Raw genomic sequence first — 19,349 nt, forward strand, 5'->3', positions numbered from 1 at the left:
GCATCTACTTCAAAAATCACTGAGATGTGATTCCAGTGCTTTGAGAGATTACCTGTCATATGTGACCATTTTAAAATTTTCCTTGATAGTGTTAATATATATTTTTAGATTGTGTTAATACACTAAGAGAGATAACTCTTGGTGGGGAACTCTTCTGTGTGTAGAGATTGTTTTTGGTGAGGTGGTTGTTTATGTGACTGAGGTCAAGTGATGATAATAAAGTGCTTTGTGGATTCAGTCAGTGTTACTCCAAAAATAGAGATTAACAAGTGGTAGCAGAGCGTAAAATCAACCCCAGTGTCGAGTGAAAGGCAGTGAACTGTGTCAGAAGAAGTATAAACAGGGTGAGTCTGGGAAAAAAAAAAGGAGGGAAACAGTGAATCCAATATGGCGACCAAGATCAATCCACCAGTGTTCAAATCCAAATCTAAGCCTTATGAACTATACAGACATGAGTTATTGGCTTGGAGTGAAATAACAGAACTTGCAAAAGAGAAGAAAGGCATTGCTGTTGCACTTACACTTCCAGAGGAAGATGACAGTAAGATTCGTGAGAAAGTTTTTGACCAAATCAAGCTTGAAGATTTAAAAAAGGAAACAGGTTTTAAAACCCTTCTTGACTTTCTTGATAAACACCTTGCTAAAGATGACCTAGCAGACAGTTTGGAAAAGTTCGAGGAATTTGAGGACCTTCATAGAAGTGAAGGACAATCAATGAATGAGTTCATAGCAATATTTGACAGTAAGTACAGAAAAATTGAGAAAAAGAAAATGACACTTCCTTCAGAAATATTAGCTTTTAAACTTTTGAGAAAAGCAAACATCACAAAAGAGCAAAAAATGTTAGTTTTGACTGGAATGAATTATGAAAATAAGGCCACATTATATGAAGAAGCAAAGAAGTCGTTAAAAAAGTTCATGGGTGAAGGAGGACATACACAGTGTGACAACAAGAGTATAAAACTAGAACCAGCATTTTTAGCAGAAAATGAAGACGTTTTATTGGCTGCGGGCTATGTACGAAGAGGTGGCAATTATGGATATCGGCGAGGTGGGCGCTTTAACTACAGTAGGGGTGGTGGCAGAGGTTCAGGATTTTTCTCATCACAGCGTGGGACTAAAAATCTCAACCCACAAGGTGCAGATGGAAAAATTATGACATGCAGATCTTGTGGATCATTCAGGCATCTCGTGGCAAAATGTCCAGACAGTTGGGAAAACATATCTAAAGTACACATAACAGAGGAAGAGTCGTTAACAGAGCATGCAGTTTTGTTTACGGGATACCATAAAAATGAAATCAGCCAACTTGGGACAGAAGCACGAAACTGTGCAGTACTTGATAGTGCATGCAGCAGCACCGTATGTGGAAAAACATGGCTACAAAGTTACCTTAGCTCACTGAAGGAAAGTGATCGTGGGAAAGTCTTGAGACGCGAGGGGCATAAAGTCTTCAAATTTGGTGGTGGAACAAGATTGAAATCTGAAGGAGAATATGAATTACCAGTCAGTATGGTTGGTAAACCTGTTACAGTCAAAACAGATGTGGTTGATTCTGACATCCCTTTACTGCTTTCCAGAACTGCAATGAAAAAAGCAGGGGTAAAACTGGATTTGGAGAAGGATACTGCTGTCATTATGGGACAAGATGTGGCACTTAATTTAACTACATCTGGCCATTATTGTATACCAATTGACAAATCAGAGACTGTACCTATAGAAGAGGTGAACTCAGTTCAGCTTGAAGAATTGGAGCCTGAAAAACTCAAGTCTGCTCTTTTGAAACTTCATCGGCAGTTTGCACACCCCCCGAAAAAGAGACTTGTGGCTTTGTTACAAGATGCAGGAGTATGGAAGGAAGAGTTTGAGGAACACCTGTTGGAAATAGAACAAAAATGTGACCTTTGTAAAGCATACGCAAAGACACCACCAAGACCGGTAGTAGCAATGCCAATGGCAAAGGAATTCAATGAGAAAGTTGCGATGGACCTCAAACAGTATAAGGGTCGCTGGATATTACACATGATAGACATGTGGTCTAGATATACAGTCTCTGTCTTCATACAGCGAAAGAAGCCAAAAGATGTCATTGATGCTATGATGAAAAACTGGGTTGGAGTTTTTGGAGTAATGGGAGCCTTGATGACTGACAATGGTGGAGAATTTAGTTCAGATGAAATGCGAGAAATAGCATCTATTCTCAACATTCGTTTATGCACAACAGCAGGAATGAGCCCTTTTCAAAATGGACTTTGTGAACGTGTTCATGCTGTAACAGATATGATGCTGCTCAAACTTGAAGCTGAAAACAAAGCTGTTAATATTGAAACACTTCTTGCATGGGCAAATATGGCAAGAAACTCATTACAGATGTGGAATGGTTTTAGCAGCCATCAGTTAATATTTGGACAGAATCCAAATTTGCCAAACATCATGAAAGCAGATTTGCCTGCCCTGGAAGGAAGTACAAGTTCTGAGACACTGGCTAGGCATTTGAACACCCTGCATGAAGCAAGACGTGCCTTTATTCAAAGTGAAGCAGATGAAAGAATACGAAGAGCACTGCGTTCCAAAGTTAGAGCAGCAGAAGTAACATACGACAATGGTGATTTGGTGTTTTACAAAAGAGAGGGTCGAGAGCGCTGGTTAGGACCTGGAAAGGTGGTATTTCAAGACGGAAAAGTTGTGTTTGTGAGGCATGGGGGTGTCTTTGTGAGAGTATCCCCTAACAGACTGTGCAAAATTACACAAGATCAGACAGAAATGAATCTGAGTGAAGACAGTTTAGAGAAACCGTGTGAAAATAAAAACAGTGAGGATGTTGCTATGAGAACAAAGACTGACTTTCCAAGTACTGTTTCAGAAACACTTAGTCAGGCACCAGAGCAACTTAACCAGGAAGTAGCTATAGATCCACGACCTGACCAGAGACAGCGACCAAAGAAACATGACAGGATCAAGTACAAGCTACCAAACTCAGAGGAATGGACTGAGGCAACAGTACTGGGAAGAGCTGGAAAAGCGACAGGAAGGTACCCTTCTTGGTATAATGTTAGAAACAGTGTTGAAAATGAAGATAAAAGTCTTGATCTAGATATTGTGGAGTGGAAAACTGTCAACCCAGAAGAAGCAAACTTAGCCCACTTCGACACATGCAGTGAAGCGTCTCATGGTACCAGTGATATGTTTATTGAAAATGCCAAACAAACAGAACTAGACAAACTGCGTCATTTCAACACATATGATGAAGTAGAGAACCATGGACAGAATACAATATCAACCAGATGGGTAATAACTGGCAAAGACAGTAATACAAGAGCTAGGTTAGTTGCACGAGGGTTTGAGGAACATTCTTTTATTCCTTCAGATAGTCCAACAATAGGTAAAGGGGCTATCAGGACATTTCTCACTGTGGCAGCTAGCAAAAGATGGATAGTAAAAACTACAGACATAAAGTCTGCATTTCTGCAAGGGAATACAATACAAAGGGAAGTGTTCATTAAACCTCCCTATGAAAGTAACACACCAGTTGGTTTTATATGGAAGCTAAAGCATGGACTATACGGCTTAAAAGATGGTGCTCGTCAGTTTTACATGAGTGTGCGAGATGAGCTGCTTAAACTAGGATGCAGTCAATCAAAAATGGACCCTGCTATGTTCACTAAAGAAAATGGAAAAATTCTGATAGGGATGGTATGCTGTCATGTTGATGATTTTCTACATGCCGGAGAAAGGGAATTTGAGGATTTGTTGTGTAAACTAAAACAGAGATTTCTAGCTGGTAAAGTTGAGGAACAAGATTTTCATTACATTGGATTCCACATAAAACAGAATGAAAATGGTATTACTGTAGATCACTCAAAGTTTATGGAGAAATTGGATCACCCCCACCTTGATCCTAAAAGAGCAATGCAGAAACATGAACAACTTACTATGGAAGAACAAACTTTATATCGTAAATTAATCGGACAACTCAATTGGGCAGTGCAAGGTTCACGACCAGATTTAGCATTTGAATTAGTTGATCTAAGTACAAAATTGAAAACTGCAACAGTGGCAGACATACTAAGAGCTATAAAAGCTATTGGGAAACTGAAAGACATAATACCAATCCAGATTTTCCCTTCTCTACATGGGTCAGCTGAAAAAGACTGGGAGATTTTTGTTTTCTCGGATGCAGCGCTGGCAAATATAAACGAGGGGAAAGGAAGTACTGGAGGTCAAATTTTGTGGTTCAAAGACCGCGTTGGAAACTGTTGTCCTATTCATTGGCAGGCCAACAAAATAAAGAGAGTTGTTCGTTCAACAATTGCGGCAGAAGCTTTAAGTTTGCAAGAGGGCCTTGAGTCTGCATTGTATTACAGGAAAATGCTAGAGGAGATCTGTACATTGGAAGCAGATAAAATACCAATTACAGCATTCATTGACAACAAAAGTGTTTTCGAGGCATTACAGTCTACAAGAATGGTGGATGACAAGCGCCTTCGAATTGACATAGCAGCAATTAGTGAAATAAAGAATAACAGTAATGTACATGTGAAATGGTGTCCAGGAAAAGTGCAGCTAGCCAATTGTATGACCAAGCGTGGAGCAAATGGAATGGAGCTGCTTAAAATTCTACAGACGGGGAAGTTACCAGAAGAATTCGTATGAATTTTTGTGATAGACATTGTATGTTCAAATGCATCTCTATATGTAAAGGGGCAGAATAATCCCCTGATGTCCCGAGGATAGTCTAATCCAATGAAGGTCATCACTGTCAAAGTAATTACATGTAAATATGAACAAAACATATTCATTGATAGGTAAAATTTCTTTATTAACTTTTTATCAAATTTTGTTCAAAAAAAAAAAAAAAAAAAAAAAAAAAAGGAAATTGTAATTAATGTTAATATATATTTTTAGATTGTGTTAATACACTAAGAGAGATAACTCTTGGTGGGGAACTCTTCTGTGTGTAGAGATTGTTTTTGGTGAGGTGGTTGTTTATGTGACTGAGGTCAAGTGATGATAATAAAGTGCTTTGTGGATTCAGTCAGTGTTACTCCAAAAATAGAGATTAACAGATAGGTTGTTTCTTTAAAACAGGTTTGACTGTATAAGGTGATTTATAATTAAGTTTAAAATTTTAGACCTGGAGTGATGATTACACAGATTTCTGTGACCCTGGTTTATTATCATCGGTACATCTGTGTCAATATAAAAGCTAATTTTATCATCAATCTTCATTAAGTTCATTCCCATTAAGGTGATGTGTGAAAGTGGCCCATCGAAATAATGACAGCAAGGTTCAGAACTTCCCACCTTGATTGCTGGCCAGCTCTTAGATACTACATAATGATAATGGTGACTTTTTTGAGGAGCTAAAATTTTGATGGCATTTTTATAACCCTTCAACAAGGAAAAAACAATCTTCTTTAGGAGACATGCCATCATATCTCAGTGGCCGTGCACTTTCCTCTCTTTACAGCAGTTTCTTGTAATTGGCATTAGAGTTGAAGTATACAGATGACGCTCCCAGAAATAGTTTTATGATCAAGGATATAGTCCAGTAAATTGCTTCATTATTACCAGGATGTGAATGATAGCAGACTTTTGTGTGACATTTAAATTACAGAACCAAACACAAGCAAGAGAAAAAAGAAAAATGTAAGGATCTGTTTACGGGTGAAGGTTAAGTGTATTGACAATGAACATTGAACCAGTTAATCACTTAAATATTAATCAATGCCTTGTCAATAATAAACAATACCATTAAATCTGCATGGTTACAGTGAATCAGCTGAGAGCTCAAGTGAGCTTTTCTGATAACCTGTCTGTCTGTCCATTTATCCATCTGTAAGCTTTTCACTTTTGTTATACTGTACTGTCAAACCTTGTTATCTTGAACTCAACCGTGTAGATTCATTTTTTTTTTTCAAATCAAGACCCCTGTATATTGGATTGGGCCACAAAAGGGAATCAAAGTTTTACATAGGAATATAGGTATATATATATTGGGAAAAAGTCATATTCAAATCAAGTCCTCTAGATATTGGGTGGGGCCACAAAAGGAGATAAAAGTTTTACAGTAGGAATATGTTAATATATACAGTAAACTTCTTTTATAACGTACTCGGTTTTAAAGTATATCCGGATGTAAAGTAGCCATTCCGTAGTCCCAGCAAAGTGACTATATATTTCATTGGAAAAAACACCGCTTACAATGCGTTTGTTTATAACGTAGTATCGCTTATAAAGTATTAGAAATTTGGTCCCGTTACATAATTACACCTCTTAAACCTATTGACACCTAGTTTCACACCTTTTCTATCAGATTGCTGACTGCGGATTAGTCACGGTTTGTTAAGTTCATAGCTGCTCCGTAATGGGTGTTTTTCTAACAAGGTCTCTTTGTTGTTTCAGGTACATTTATTTATAATAGTTTGAATAAAGTTCATCAAGTAGATGTATTCATAACATAAATTGTTTGAATAAAATTTATCTTTGAGTCAGTAAAATTAATTTAAAATGGCGTCTCCAGCTAAGAGAAAGGCTGTGTCTCTTGATACAAAATTGCAAATAATTGAAGCAATAAATGCGGGATCCAAATCCAAAAAACAAATTGCAAAGGATTTTGGTATTGCTCCTACAACATTAAGCACAATATGGACTCAGAGAGAAAAAATTCTGGAAGCTAGGGACTGTGGTGAGCTTAGTCCGAAATGAAAAAAGTTCTGATCTTCGTCATATCCCGCTGTAGAAGAAGCGATGTTCTCTTGGTTCAAATCAACAAGAAATCAAAATATTCATCTCAATGGTCCAATTCTTTTACAAAAAGCAAATGACATTGCAAAAAAATTGAATGTGACAGATTTCTCTGCTACTAATTCTTGGGTGGAACATTTTAAGCATAGACATGCTATCATTTCGTGGGTTGTAAGCTGTGAAAGTGCAGTCGTTAATGACGACATTGTGAATGATTGGAAATCAAAATTACCAAATATTGTGAATGAATACTCCCCAAAAGATATTTATAATGTGGACGAAACAGGGCTCTTTTATAAAATGTTGCCAAACAGAACATTACAGTTAAAAGGGCAGGGCTAGAAATAATTTTGTAGCTCACCTCGACGAAGTCGAGATGAGCTTATGCTATACCCCCGGCGTCGGTGTTGGCGTTAGCGTCGGCGTCCCAGGTTAAAGTTTTAGGAGCAAGTCCCATTCCCAAGTAACTATAAGCCCTACCTGGACCAAACTTGCATGGATGATGCAACTAGGGATGGACACTACCAAACTTGCTTCGGATGCTGGATCTGACCTAGATTTTCCAGAGGAGTGACCAGGTTAAAGTTTTAGGAGCAGGTCCATTCCTAAGTAACTATAAGCCCTACCTGGATCAAACTTGCATGGATGATGCATTTAGGGATGGACACTACCAAACTTGCTTCGGATGCTGGATCTGACCTAGATTTTCCAGAGGAGTGACCAGGTTAAAGTTTTAGGAGCAGGTCCATTCCCAAGTAACTGTAAGCCCTACCTTGACCAAACTTGCATGGATGATGCATCTAGGGATGGACACTACCACACTTGCTTCGGATGCTGGATCTGACCTAGATTTTCCAGATGAGTGGCCAGGTTAAAGTTTTAGGAGCAGGTCCATTCCCAAGTAACTATAAGCCCTATCTTGACCAAACTTGCATGGATGATGCATCTAAGGATGGACACTACCACACTTGCTTCGGATGCTGGATCTGACCTAGATTTTCCGTATGAGTGACCAGGTTTAAGTTTGAGGAGCAGGTCCATTCCCAAGTAACTATAAGCCCTACCCAGACCAAACTTGCATGGATGATGCATCCAGGGATGGACACTACCACACTTGCTTCGGATGCTGGATCTGACCCAGATTTTCCACATGTGAGACCAGGTTTAGATTAAGGAGTAGTCTCGTTCCCAAGTAACTATAAGCCCTACCCGGACCAAACTTTCATGGATGATGCATATAGGGATGTACACTAACCAACCTGCTTCAAATGCTGGATCTGACCTAGATTTTCCACATGAGTGAATTTTAGCCATATTTTAACCAAATTAGCATGGATGATGTATCTAGGGATGGACACTTCCAGACTTGCCTTGGATTCTGAATCTGAAGTACATTTTCCAGATGAGTGACCAGGGTAATTTTTTTGGAGTAGCTATATAATATTATGGCCTGTTATGATTAAACTTGCATAGATGGTGCATCTAAGGATGAAAACTTCCAGACTTGCTTTGGATGTTGGAACTGACCAAAATTTTCTTGATTACTAAACAGGTCAAAAGTTTTTTGAGCAGGTCTATAATTAAATCAAACTTGCATGGATATTGATCTTGGGATGTACCCTAACTAGAAAAAAAATATGTGAAATTTGCCTTACATGTAGATAACATTCGTCGAGGTGAGCTTCGTAATCTTTGATTACCTATGTTTTTTTTCACTGGTCACTCGGACTATCACCTTAAATTTTTACTGGTCAACTCGGTACTCTCACTGTCCCAGTGGGCCAGTAGATTTAAAAGACTGGCCCGAAACCATAGCAATAATAGTACTATATTGTTTATACAGGCACTGTGATAACAGTACAACTTAACAAAACAAGAAACGACAGAACTTGGACGCACAACCCTGTCAAGTTAACTAGCCCGACCATGAATGAATTTTGTTATGCACAAAAAAAACACTGACCCAAAGGGCACATGCCCTCTGCAATGTACTAGCCAAGATTAAAAATTCACTGGCCACAGACCAGTGGGCCATCAATTATTTCAAGCCCTGAAAGGGGAGAGCTGTCATGGAGGAAAACATGGCAAAGAAAGATTAATGATCATGGTTTGTTGTAACATGGATGGATCAGATAAAGTGAAAATATTAGTCATCAGAAAGTTTGCAAATCCACACTGTTTCAAAAATATTAAATCTTTGCCAGTTGATTATAGATACAATAAAAAAGCTTGGATGACAGGAGAATTATTTACTGAGTGGGTGAAACGGCTTGATAAAAAAATGAAAATAAACAAAAAAAAAAATTCTGTTGTTCGTCAATAACTGCCCTGCACACCCTAAAGTGGAGGAGTTGAGTTCCATTCGTTTAGTGTTTTTCCCTCCAAACACATCTTCAAAACTACAAACCTGCGATCAAGGAATTGTAAAAAAATTCTGAAAACCAAATACTGACAGCAACTGATATCAAAGTATCTCGAGGGTGTAGAAAACAATAAAACCATAGACATCAATGTTCTCTCTGCTGTTAACTTCAATTCACCTTTCTTGGCGTGAAGTCACTAGTAAATGCATCCAAAACTGCTTTTCTAATTCTGGATTTTCAGACACCGTTCTAGATTCTGACCCGTCCGAGTACAACTCTGATGATGATATCCCACTTTCAACTTTGGCAGAAAAATGGGAGACTGTGCGAAAAACACAGCCTGAAATTGAATGTACTCTAAATGATTACATCACTGCAGACGAAAATTTAATTGTTGCAAGCAATATGACCGAAAATGACATAATTGAGCAAGTGAAAGAAAAATACATGTACAGTGATTCAAGATCAGTAGACCACGACGACAGCGAGGACGACAAGCCAGTGCCTGACACATGTGTACGATCTACCCAGACGATCAAAGGTCGCATTTGTCAGAAATTTTTTTACAAAAGAAAACTTTTGTAAACTCGTTCGAAGGGGTTGACGACAGTGTTTTCTCCGCGCTTGCAACTCTGGAGACTTTTGTTAATAAATGTAGCCAAGTCAAACGGAAAAACATTAATTTACGGACTTTTTTAAGTGACCTGAGATCAAGATTGTACAGCAATAATTAAGCGATTTTTAAATAATTTATACATGTAGTTTGTGAAAATAAAATGTTACTGAATATTTATCTTTCTTGAAAATATAAGAAATGAAACCAAATATACCTGTAAATCATTTATTTACATACTACATGTATACATACTTTTAAAAATATTAATAACACACTATAGCGGTTTGGAAGGTGTTTACGGTAAAGGTGTACTGAGTACACTGGTCTCCATTTATAACGTACACTGGTTATAACGTAGGATTTATCACAGTCCCTTGAGATACGTTATAAAAGAAGTTTAACTGTTTTGGGAAAAAATCTGATGCAGAACAGCAAGGACAAAGTGACTCAGGTGAGCATTGTGGCCCATGGGCCTCTTGTCTGAATTTTTTGAAGGAATCGTTAAAATTGTGCCTAATTACCAATTATATGGTATTAATAAGTGGAAGGATATGATGAGTTACTATACAATAAATTAATGTATTGTAAGTAATGTATCTTAGAGGCATGATGCAATCATTTTTACAGTAATACCAGCTCCAGATTTAGAAGTGGTGCCCCTCAATAACTCAGCAGTTCAGATCTCCTGGGAAGTCAGTAATTCCTCAATGGAGGCCCGTGGGTACCAGCTTTACATTAAAAGGAAAATAGGCCCTCCAATGACAAGAAGTATACAGCTCCCCATAGAATCCAACTTCACAGTCATCAGCCATCTCCGTAAGTCTCTTCTCTTGCATATCTATATGGCTGAAAGATTACACATTCTACAGATCACAGGGGAAGGGAAAATTGAATTAAAAACATCGTATAATAGGTATCTTAATTTATTGATTCTTTTTGTGTGCTTAACAGAAAACAGGATTTACTATGAGGCGGTGCTGGAGGTGCTGGGAGAGAATGAAACTCTGGGTAAGGCCAACTGTTTATTCCAGGTCCTCAGTCCGCTGAGGTCACCAGAACCTCCCCCTCCAATGGACGTCAGGGTATTCGCCAAGTCGCCTCAATCAGTGTCCCTCAACTGGACTCAGCCCCACTGGGAGCAAGGGATCAGCTATTACACTGTCCGCTATCACATCAGTAATGACGACCGCAAAATCATGTATGAGAGGAGGTGGGTAATACTCTGTAAAGAACAATATCTATAGACCAGCTTTCACATCAGTATCAATGTCTGCAAAATCATATCAAGGGGTATGTATAATCAGATTTTTTTGTTTGACAGTGATTCCCAGAACTACACACTCCAGGACCTTACCCCGTACACCACATACACCATCTCAGTCAGATCCCACTCCCCACAGACCACGGGACCATTCAGTACCCCCCAGGACATCACCACGCTAGAAGATGGTAGGTCAGCCCCTCTGGGGTTGGTAACGTTTGTTCTTATTTAGGAATCTTTATTGCATCTCTGTCTCACACTGGCATAGATAATAGCAGCAGACAAATGGAATCAAGGATAGAATGTATCAGGTGCTTAATCAGCTATCATTTGTCACACATATACAGGAGTATGTTAAATTTATCCAATCACAAAAAGAATTCCCTCAGCTTGTTTACTCATTGACAAATTCCATTCAAAGGTGCACCAACTTGAATGAGAAATAAAACTACATCTAAATGAAGAATTTTATACACTATGAATTACATAAATCTCAATCAGTCAGGATTCTTCATTAAAATCTTTGATCTTTAGTACCATAAATGAACCATTTAATTGATTAAAGCATTTCTTAAAGAAAAAAAGGAAATCCCAAAAGAGTCCATTTTTTGCCATGAAGTATTATTCAGTAATTTATCTCATTCTTACACAGTGTGAAATTTTATCTTTATTAATTAAAGGAACATGAATATGTATATGTTAATCTGAAGTCTAAAGCAGAACTGCTCTTGACCCTGTAATCCCCGGTTCCTCAATTCCATAAGTAGGAATTATGATGCTGTATTCTCTAACAGAGACAAACAGGTTGACAATACCTGTTTTAATTGTAGCCCCCCCCCCCCCCCCCCCAAAGATGTGACGTAGTACCCTCTCAGTGACAGATATGTTGACATTTAACCTGTCATAATTGTAGTCCACCGAGAAGATGTGACACAGTACCCTCTCAGTGACAAATATGTTGATGTTTCCTATTTTGATTGTAGTCTCCAGCCCCCCAGAAGATGTGACACAGTACCCTCTCAGTGACAAATATGTTGATGTTTTCTATTTTGATTGTAGTCCCCAGCCCCCCCCCCCCCCCCCCCCCCCCAGAGAATGTGACACTGTACCCTCTCAGTGACAAACATTTTGACATTTAACCTGTTTTGATTGTAGTCCCCAGCCCCCCAGAGGATGTGACACTGTACCCTCTCAGTGACAAACATTTTGACATTTAACCTGTTTTGATTGTAGTCCCCAGCCCCCCAGAGGATGTGACACTGTACCCTCTCAGTGACAAACATTTTGACATTTAACCTGTTTTGATTGTAGTCCCCAGCCCCCCCCCCCCCCCCCCCCCCCCCCCCCGAGGATGTGATGCTGTACCCTCTCAGTGACAAATATGTTGACATCACCTATTTTGATTGTAGCCCCCCCCCCCAAGAGGATATGTGACACTGTACCCTCTCAGTGACAAATATGTTGACATAACTTAATGTTTGGATTTAGTCCACAGCCCCCCAGAAGATGTGACACTCACAGTACACTCTCAGTGACAAATATGTTGACATTTAACCTGTTTTGATTGTAGTCCCCAGCCCCCCAGAGGATGTGACACTGTACCCTCTCAGTGAGGATGAGGTCCAGCTGATGTGGAATCCTCCCATTAAGAAAAATGGGGTCATTGTGTTCTACATCATACAGTACCATCAACACCAGAACGATCCTGACTTCCTGTGGAGCTCCATACACAGTAACGGTCAGTCTCAAATGTTAGGGTCAGTAATATAGCACTGATTTAAAACAGTTAAAGATTGTTTTAATTACCATGACTGATTATTATTTTCCCCCTTGAGATTGAAGATAAAATTTTCTCCCTTTGCTTCTAAATTTTTCATTACACCTACAAGTACATTTTTGTTTCTTTAATATATTAGAGAGAGAACCCCTAGGCCTTGCTAAGCAAACATTTGATTGGTTGCCATGATCTGTTATTAGCATTTGAATGATTGCTGTGGGGTCAGGTTTTGGGGATTTGAGGAAAAAAATTTTGGTTTGTTGGGATTTCATTTCATGGTTAAATACATGAACATCATCAGACGCTTGTAAATTTGAATTTTAACTTTTCATGGAGGACATGAATTTGAGGGACTTTTCAATATACCATGAAAATGACTGAAACCCCCCATGAAAATTAGTGATTTCACAGTAGTTAACACAGAGTGTTAGAAGGCAGTACATATTTTGATACAGAATGATTTCTGCCATTGAATTCTCATGTTTGTTCAAATCACAGGTCACCTCATGGTTGAGGTCTTGGTTCCTCATTTCACCATGTTAACATTATAAGGGGTAATGAATTGAATTGATAAAGGAAAAGGTAGTATTGTCTTATACTTGAAACTTATTGTTATACAGGTACGATGACCCAGGCGGTAGTGAAAGACCTGACCAGCACAGTTTACTTCTTCAAGTTGAGGGCGTGCACAACTGCAGGTCAGGGGCCACCCTCCAGTGTGGTGAAGGTGGTGCTCAGTCCATGTAGCATGCCATGTGACGGCCGCAACTCCTCCCCTCCAGTCTGTAAGACATCAAACATTTGTAGATCATTCTAAAAAAACTGATGATGTTTGAAAGCAAACTTACAAAGGCTCAAAGAGCTTTTCTGATCAAAATTTTTATGTCTGTCTCATGTCTGTCTTCTTTAAAATTTTTACTTTTTCTCTAGACCATTGGTGTGCCAGTATACATTTATTGACTGGATTCAAGGGCAACATGCGTTTTGTCAGACCCAAGAACCAAACTGTTTGCCTGAGGCCGTTAGGCTGAAGGCAAACAGTTTGGTTCGAGGGTTCGATAAAACATGTTTTGCCCAAGAACACAGTCAATAAATGTTTTGTTAAACCTTTTATTTTTTTTTGATATACATTTGTCTTGTTTGGCTTCCTTCATGTAAATTTCCTTTACCCGCACTGTGGTTAAGCTCGGTCAAGCATTGTGTTTTTCTATAGTTTCTACTGACATGTGCCCAAAGTATTCGGGCAGAATGGCAGCTTGTTTATGTTTGAAAACTAAACTATAAAATGTCAAATGTTCTCTAAATGAAATAAAGTTAATTAAAAAACCAAACAAAATACATTAGATTACTTCTTAATCTTAATAAGATGTCTCTTGAGTCTGATTACATTCATATGCTGTTTGATGTGGACTTGTAGAGGTCCTGAATATAGGTAGATGTATTGCTTGCCTCAATGCTCCAAACTTCCTGCACTAGATTGTCTTTAGATTTGATAAATAGCAAATATGTACCTGAAGCTTTCTTTTTATCAACTACCAAAGATTTTCTATTAACATGTTCATATATGGTGACTAGATGGACTAAGTTTAGCAGCTTATATGCCACTTCCAAGCAAACATTGTGGAGAAGACCTAGCAAAATGATCACACTCAAGGGCATTGTCATCTTGGAAGAAATATTCACCCTTCCAAAAATGTCTAGCTATCACTGGCCACAGGTTCTCTTCCAGATTATACTAATATTTAACATTGATGTCCACTAGTGCTACCCATTTTTCAATATTCATAATTCTGACAATTTATAATGCTAAACAACAGACAACAACAAAGTATCATGTGACTAAAAATCTTAATCTAAAATATTTGTCACCATTGAGTTATACATGTATTACAAAAACAAGAGATTCCAAATATTTAGTTTCCTTTTCAAATGCTTAGAAAACCTGCCAAGTTGACTGAATATTGAGGGCTCAAGTTTGTGTACATGTAAAATGAGATTATTGTTTTACAATTGTAGATTTTTACATAATCATAATCAACAGTGAATGTTTAAATACCTGCATTTCAGAGCTGCAAGCAAAAATGAATGATCCATCCATTTTAAAGTTAGATATTAAGCTATTGTGGGCCACAATAGGAGTTAGAATTATTAGGAACATATGGGAGGATATATTTAAAAATAAGAAAAAGCTTAATATATTTAAAACAGCAGAACATGTAATGGGATTATTCAAATTGATATGAAAGCTCAAGTAAGATCTCATTCACATTCACTCGCCAGAAAGAGAAAATTGACCTCAGGGTGAGCATTGCTACCCATGGGCTGTAAGTTACCTTTTGATCAGGGTAAATTGCCATATAAAATCACATACGAGTATAAAGGCTAGCTTTAAAGGAAAGCACATATAATTAAGCCAGGGACCCTATATACTAACGTAAGTACATGTATAAAGTCCCTGGGCTAAGCACATTGCCTGATGCAGATTCATTATAATTATGCCACTACACCAAGACCCAAATGAGAAAAGTATTTCTTATTTTATAAAAAATTATACAAGCTAGTATAAAAAATAAAATTAGCAGAAATGGTTCAGTTGATTTAGTAACAGAATTTTGTTGAGAAAGGATGATTTATTTTCTATACAAAGAGAGATAACTTCTGTCAGTAACTGATTTTGTTCTTGTAGCCCCCCGGTCCAATATGTCTGACAGTTTTCTGAGGGACCAGAGACTAGGGATAGTGGTCGGTTGTGCTATTGGACTGACCAGCATCATTGTGTGTATCCTGGTGATTGTTCTCAGACAAAGGTCAGTCAACTTAATGAAACTTTTTTGACACATCTATATAACCAACCTGTATTAATTATTTTGTTTGTGAATGTTAATGTTTGATATATCTACATGATCTATGACAGAAATGTTTCTATGACGGAAATGTTTCAGAATGGAAAATTTTTTTTGCAGTTTATAGTCATCTATTGAACAAAAAATAATTTCTCAGTGAAAAAAATATAAGCTCAGGATGAATAAAAACATCAGTAGCAATTTTAGCAATAGTCCATGACCAAATCTTTATTGCTAAATAAATATCAGTTTAAGTATTAAAGTGTATATACAAGTAAGGTATATATACTGTACTAATTAATATTTACAGCAGAACATCAAATTTTTACTGTAAATCATTTGTTTCAGTTGTGACCTATGGCTAATAAAGCCACAATAAGGGTTTTTCGATTTAAATGTCAGTATAATTATTGTAACTAGTGAGCATATTGAACTATGAGCCTCATTTCTTTTTGATGTATGAACATGCAGTTATGGATTACTTAAATTGACCAACATTTGTTCCTTTAAATGTTAACCATCTGTTGCAGGCATTACGCAAACCTGTACCGACATTCCACCAGGACCGTCACTAACCCAGAAATCAGGTCGCGCTATCAACAACAGAGTTACCAGCTCCCCGAGGCCCACAGACTTATTCTGATGGAGGGACAAAACAAAGTAAAGATAAATCCCTCTTGTTTTGAAAACCCAAACATACATGTGTGATATGTATTTTGTTGCTAAATTAAAGAATAAAAACATACAGTGATCCTTAATTTAATATTTTGTTACACAAGTAATAATATAAATTTGATGCAGTTTGATATTAATTGTATTTTATGTCAAGCCACAGTGAGCTAAAAATTAAAATTGTTGAAATAATGGACTTTAATTTGATGTCATAAGGGGTTTCATGGCTCTGTAGGTATCCAGATACAGGTGCCATGCAGTAGTCACTGTGTCAGTCTGTTTGTCCTTCAACATTATGTGACTCTATGTACCTCCCAACCCACAGACTTCATATTTACTACATTAGATAGTCAGAGAAAACATTCAGTAATATTGGGGTCATCTGGTTAAAGGTCAAGATAAAAAGTAAAGAATATTGTTAATATTACATATTGAAGTTTTGCAGTAACTTGCATAACATACAGACTTTATATCTTAATATATCATTACATAGTTGAAGAATGGTTAAAGAGAGACAATTGTAAATTTTTTGGTTACTTAATTGGTCAAAAGTCAAAATTATTGGAATGACCAACACAGGAAAAGGTCAAATTATTTATTTTTCCAGTGAACACACTAATCTAGTACACAAATTGAGTGTTTTTTCAATAGACAGACTTTGTATTACAACACAATTAAAAGAGATGCTAATGATTTTAGGGTCACTTGCTTAAACAATGAACAAAAGGTTGTGATCATTGATCACAGGGGTGTGTAAGACAGTTTTCTAGTTCATCTACTCTCTATAAAGAAAAAAAATGTGACTCAGGTGAGCCTTGAGGCCCATAGCCCTATTTATGTCCAGTTTGATGAATTGTGATTGTTTTATAGGATGGTGGGAGTGGAGGAGCTTTTTTGTCCAGCACTGGGAAACTCCTAGCTTTGACTTCCACTACCAGACATACAGACAAACTCAACACAGACACAGAACAGGAGGTATTGAGAATTATTTTAATAAAACTTTGATATTGTGTACTGTAATCTCTTTACCTGCTGGGTCTCCAGAGTTGACTATGAATACAAAATTGACTGTATGTCATCATTTCATAAAACACAGAGAAAAACCATCACAGTGAAAAAGACTGGCATGATATTTTAGTTCACCTAAACCTTAAGGTTCAAGTGAGCTTTCTGATAAAAATTTACTGGGACTGTCTGTCAGTCTGTAAAGATTTCACAGAAGCATCCTTGGGTGAAGGGGATTCAGATTTATGAATGAAAAGCCACACTCTCTTCCAAGGGGAGATAATTCAAAAATGGTGAAAATATGGTGGCATCATTTAAAATTGTCATCTAGAGAAACCTCAACAAGAAAAGACAAAACTGATGTGAATGCTTCTTCCCTGTACATTTCATGGCCTTCGGGGTAGGGTGAGGCCACAATAGGGGATCAAAGTTTTACATAGTAAAATGTAGGGGGAAAACTTTTAAAATTCTTGTTCTCAAAAACAACATGGCCATGATTTATGATATTGATATGCAAGTGTTCTTCAGTAATGCAGATTCAAGTTTGTTCAGATCATGGTATCTTGAGGAAGGATGGAACAACAATAAGGGATCAATTTTCTACATTGGAATAAATCTTTAAAAATCTTATTTTCAAGAACCACAGAACTATAATCAGTTATAATGAAAAATAGACATTCTCAGGAAGTGTAGAATAAAATCATGACCTCTTGGGGTAGGAATGGGCCACAGGACACATTTCACATATGCAAGCATCTCCATGTAATGGGAATTCAATGAAATTTGTTTTAAGCATGGCCATAGGGACTAAGAGCAACAACTGGAGAAGAAATTTTATACAGAAATATATTGACTTTCTAAAATTTGGAAAAAACAATAAAAATTATCTTCATTTTTTACTATTTCATTTAATGCATGTGTACAAATTCATATGTCAGAAAGAGAATGGAAACTCAGGTGGGCATTGTGGCCCATGGGTCTCTCTCTCTTTTTTTTTTTTTTTTTTTGCTAAGGTCACATTCTATTCTTTAAAAAAGTCCCATCCCCTTCCTCCCAAAAATAACATCAGAAGCAAAATTTATAGTTTTGTATAAAAGCTAATTAAGAAAATCACTACACTTCAGTTATATGATTGGTTGGTTTGTAGCCTGGGGAGCATGCCTGTCTTCTATGGCACCATCAGGGACTGCATCATGTCCACAGTGATGGAAACCAGTCTCTATCCAATGATAGTGGAGCTAGCCTGTCATGTGACATAAGGGGTGTGTCTCCTGAATCCTCTAGTGAAAGACATGCTGACAGCACATGGGGCTCATCAAGGGGAAACAGTTGTTTGGTGGAGGCCTCGGGTGGGGCATCTAACAGGTCAAATGGTCATGAGAACAGTCCTGATACAGACAGGGGAGATAACCTTTACAGTGACACCATGATCAGTCAAAGTGATGAATTGCTGAAGAAAATGATGCAAGCTACTTCAGCAGACCCACTATCATTGAACACAGACAGATTGGTACAGGCTACATCAGTCGACCGGCTCTCACTCAACACAGACACATCCTGCAAGGTAAATCCTACTTCAAATCGGGACACCCCAGAGAGGCCACATTCACCAATAGAAGGAGGTGCTAGTGTGTGTACATCAAACCAAGCTGAATCAACAGAGTATTACACAAACTCTAGAAATCAAGAAACTGTCGAAGAGGACGACCTGACACAGTCCTTCAAATGTGGGTCAAAGTCTACTGACCACATGTCACAGTCCACTGAACATGTGTAACAGTTGACTGTGCATGGAGCAACTGCTGATAGTTATAGATATGTTGTCACCAAATTGTTGGTTGCTGGTATTGGTTGAAAGAATTGAATGATACTTTTTATCCAATCAAAACTGGCTGTACTAAGCCTTTCTACCTCCACAAATACAAGCAGGATTTTTAAATATATACACAACTAGTTTAGTGGCTACATTATGCTCTTTTTCTCTTAAATAGTAGCAAGGTTTAACATGTTGAACAACCTTGAGATTATTTGGCAAGTTATTTTTTTATATTTAAATGAAAATTTA

At 37.7% G+C, this 19,349-nt stretch overlaps 1 protein-coding gene across 1 annotated transcript in view; it reads left to right on the forward strand.

The window, feature by feature from the left end:
* The window catches only part of LOC133193162 (protogenin-like), a 69,787-nt gene extending 50,726 nt beyond the window's left edge, over nt 1-19,061 (forward strand). Inside the window, exons 13-21 of the mRNA XM_061329132.1 lie at nt 10,354-10,542; nt 10,678-10,936; nt 11,048-11,175; nt 12,558-12,725; nt 13,385-13,549; nt 15,451-15,571; nt 16,138-16,267; nt 17,150-17,254; nt 18,432-19,061. Coding sequence (XP_061185116.1) covers nt 10,354-10,542; nt 10,678-10,936; nt 11,048-11,175; nt 12,558-12,725; nt 13,385-13,549; nt 15,451-15,571; nt 16,138-16,267; nt 17,150-17,254; nt 18,432-19,061 — 1,895 coding nt within the window. The remainder of the gene's footprint in view (nt 1-10,353; nt 10,543-10,677; nt 10,937-11,047; nt 11,176-12,557; nt 12,726-13,384; nt 13,550-15,450; nt 15,572-16,137; nt 16,268-17,149; nt 17,255-18,431) is intronic.
* The last annotated feature ends 288 nt before the right edge of the window (nt 19,062-19,349 follow it).

This window comes from Saccostrea echinata, unplaced genomic scaffold (genome assembly GCF_033153115.1).
Source record: "Saccostrea echinata isolate AGI-Se365-2 ecotype Australia unplaced genomic scaffold, CSIRO_AGI_Sech_v1 ptg000027l, whole genome shotgun sequence".
Taxonomy (NCBI): Eukaryota; Metazoa; Mollusca; class Bivalvia; order Ostreida; family Ostreidae; genus Saccostrea; species Saccostrea echinata.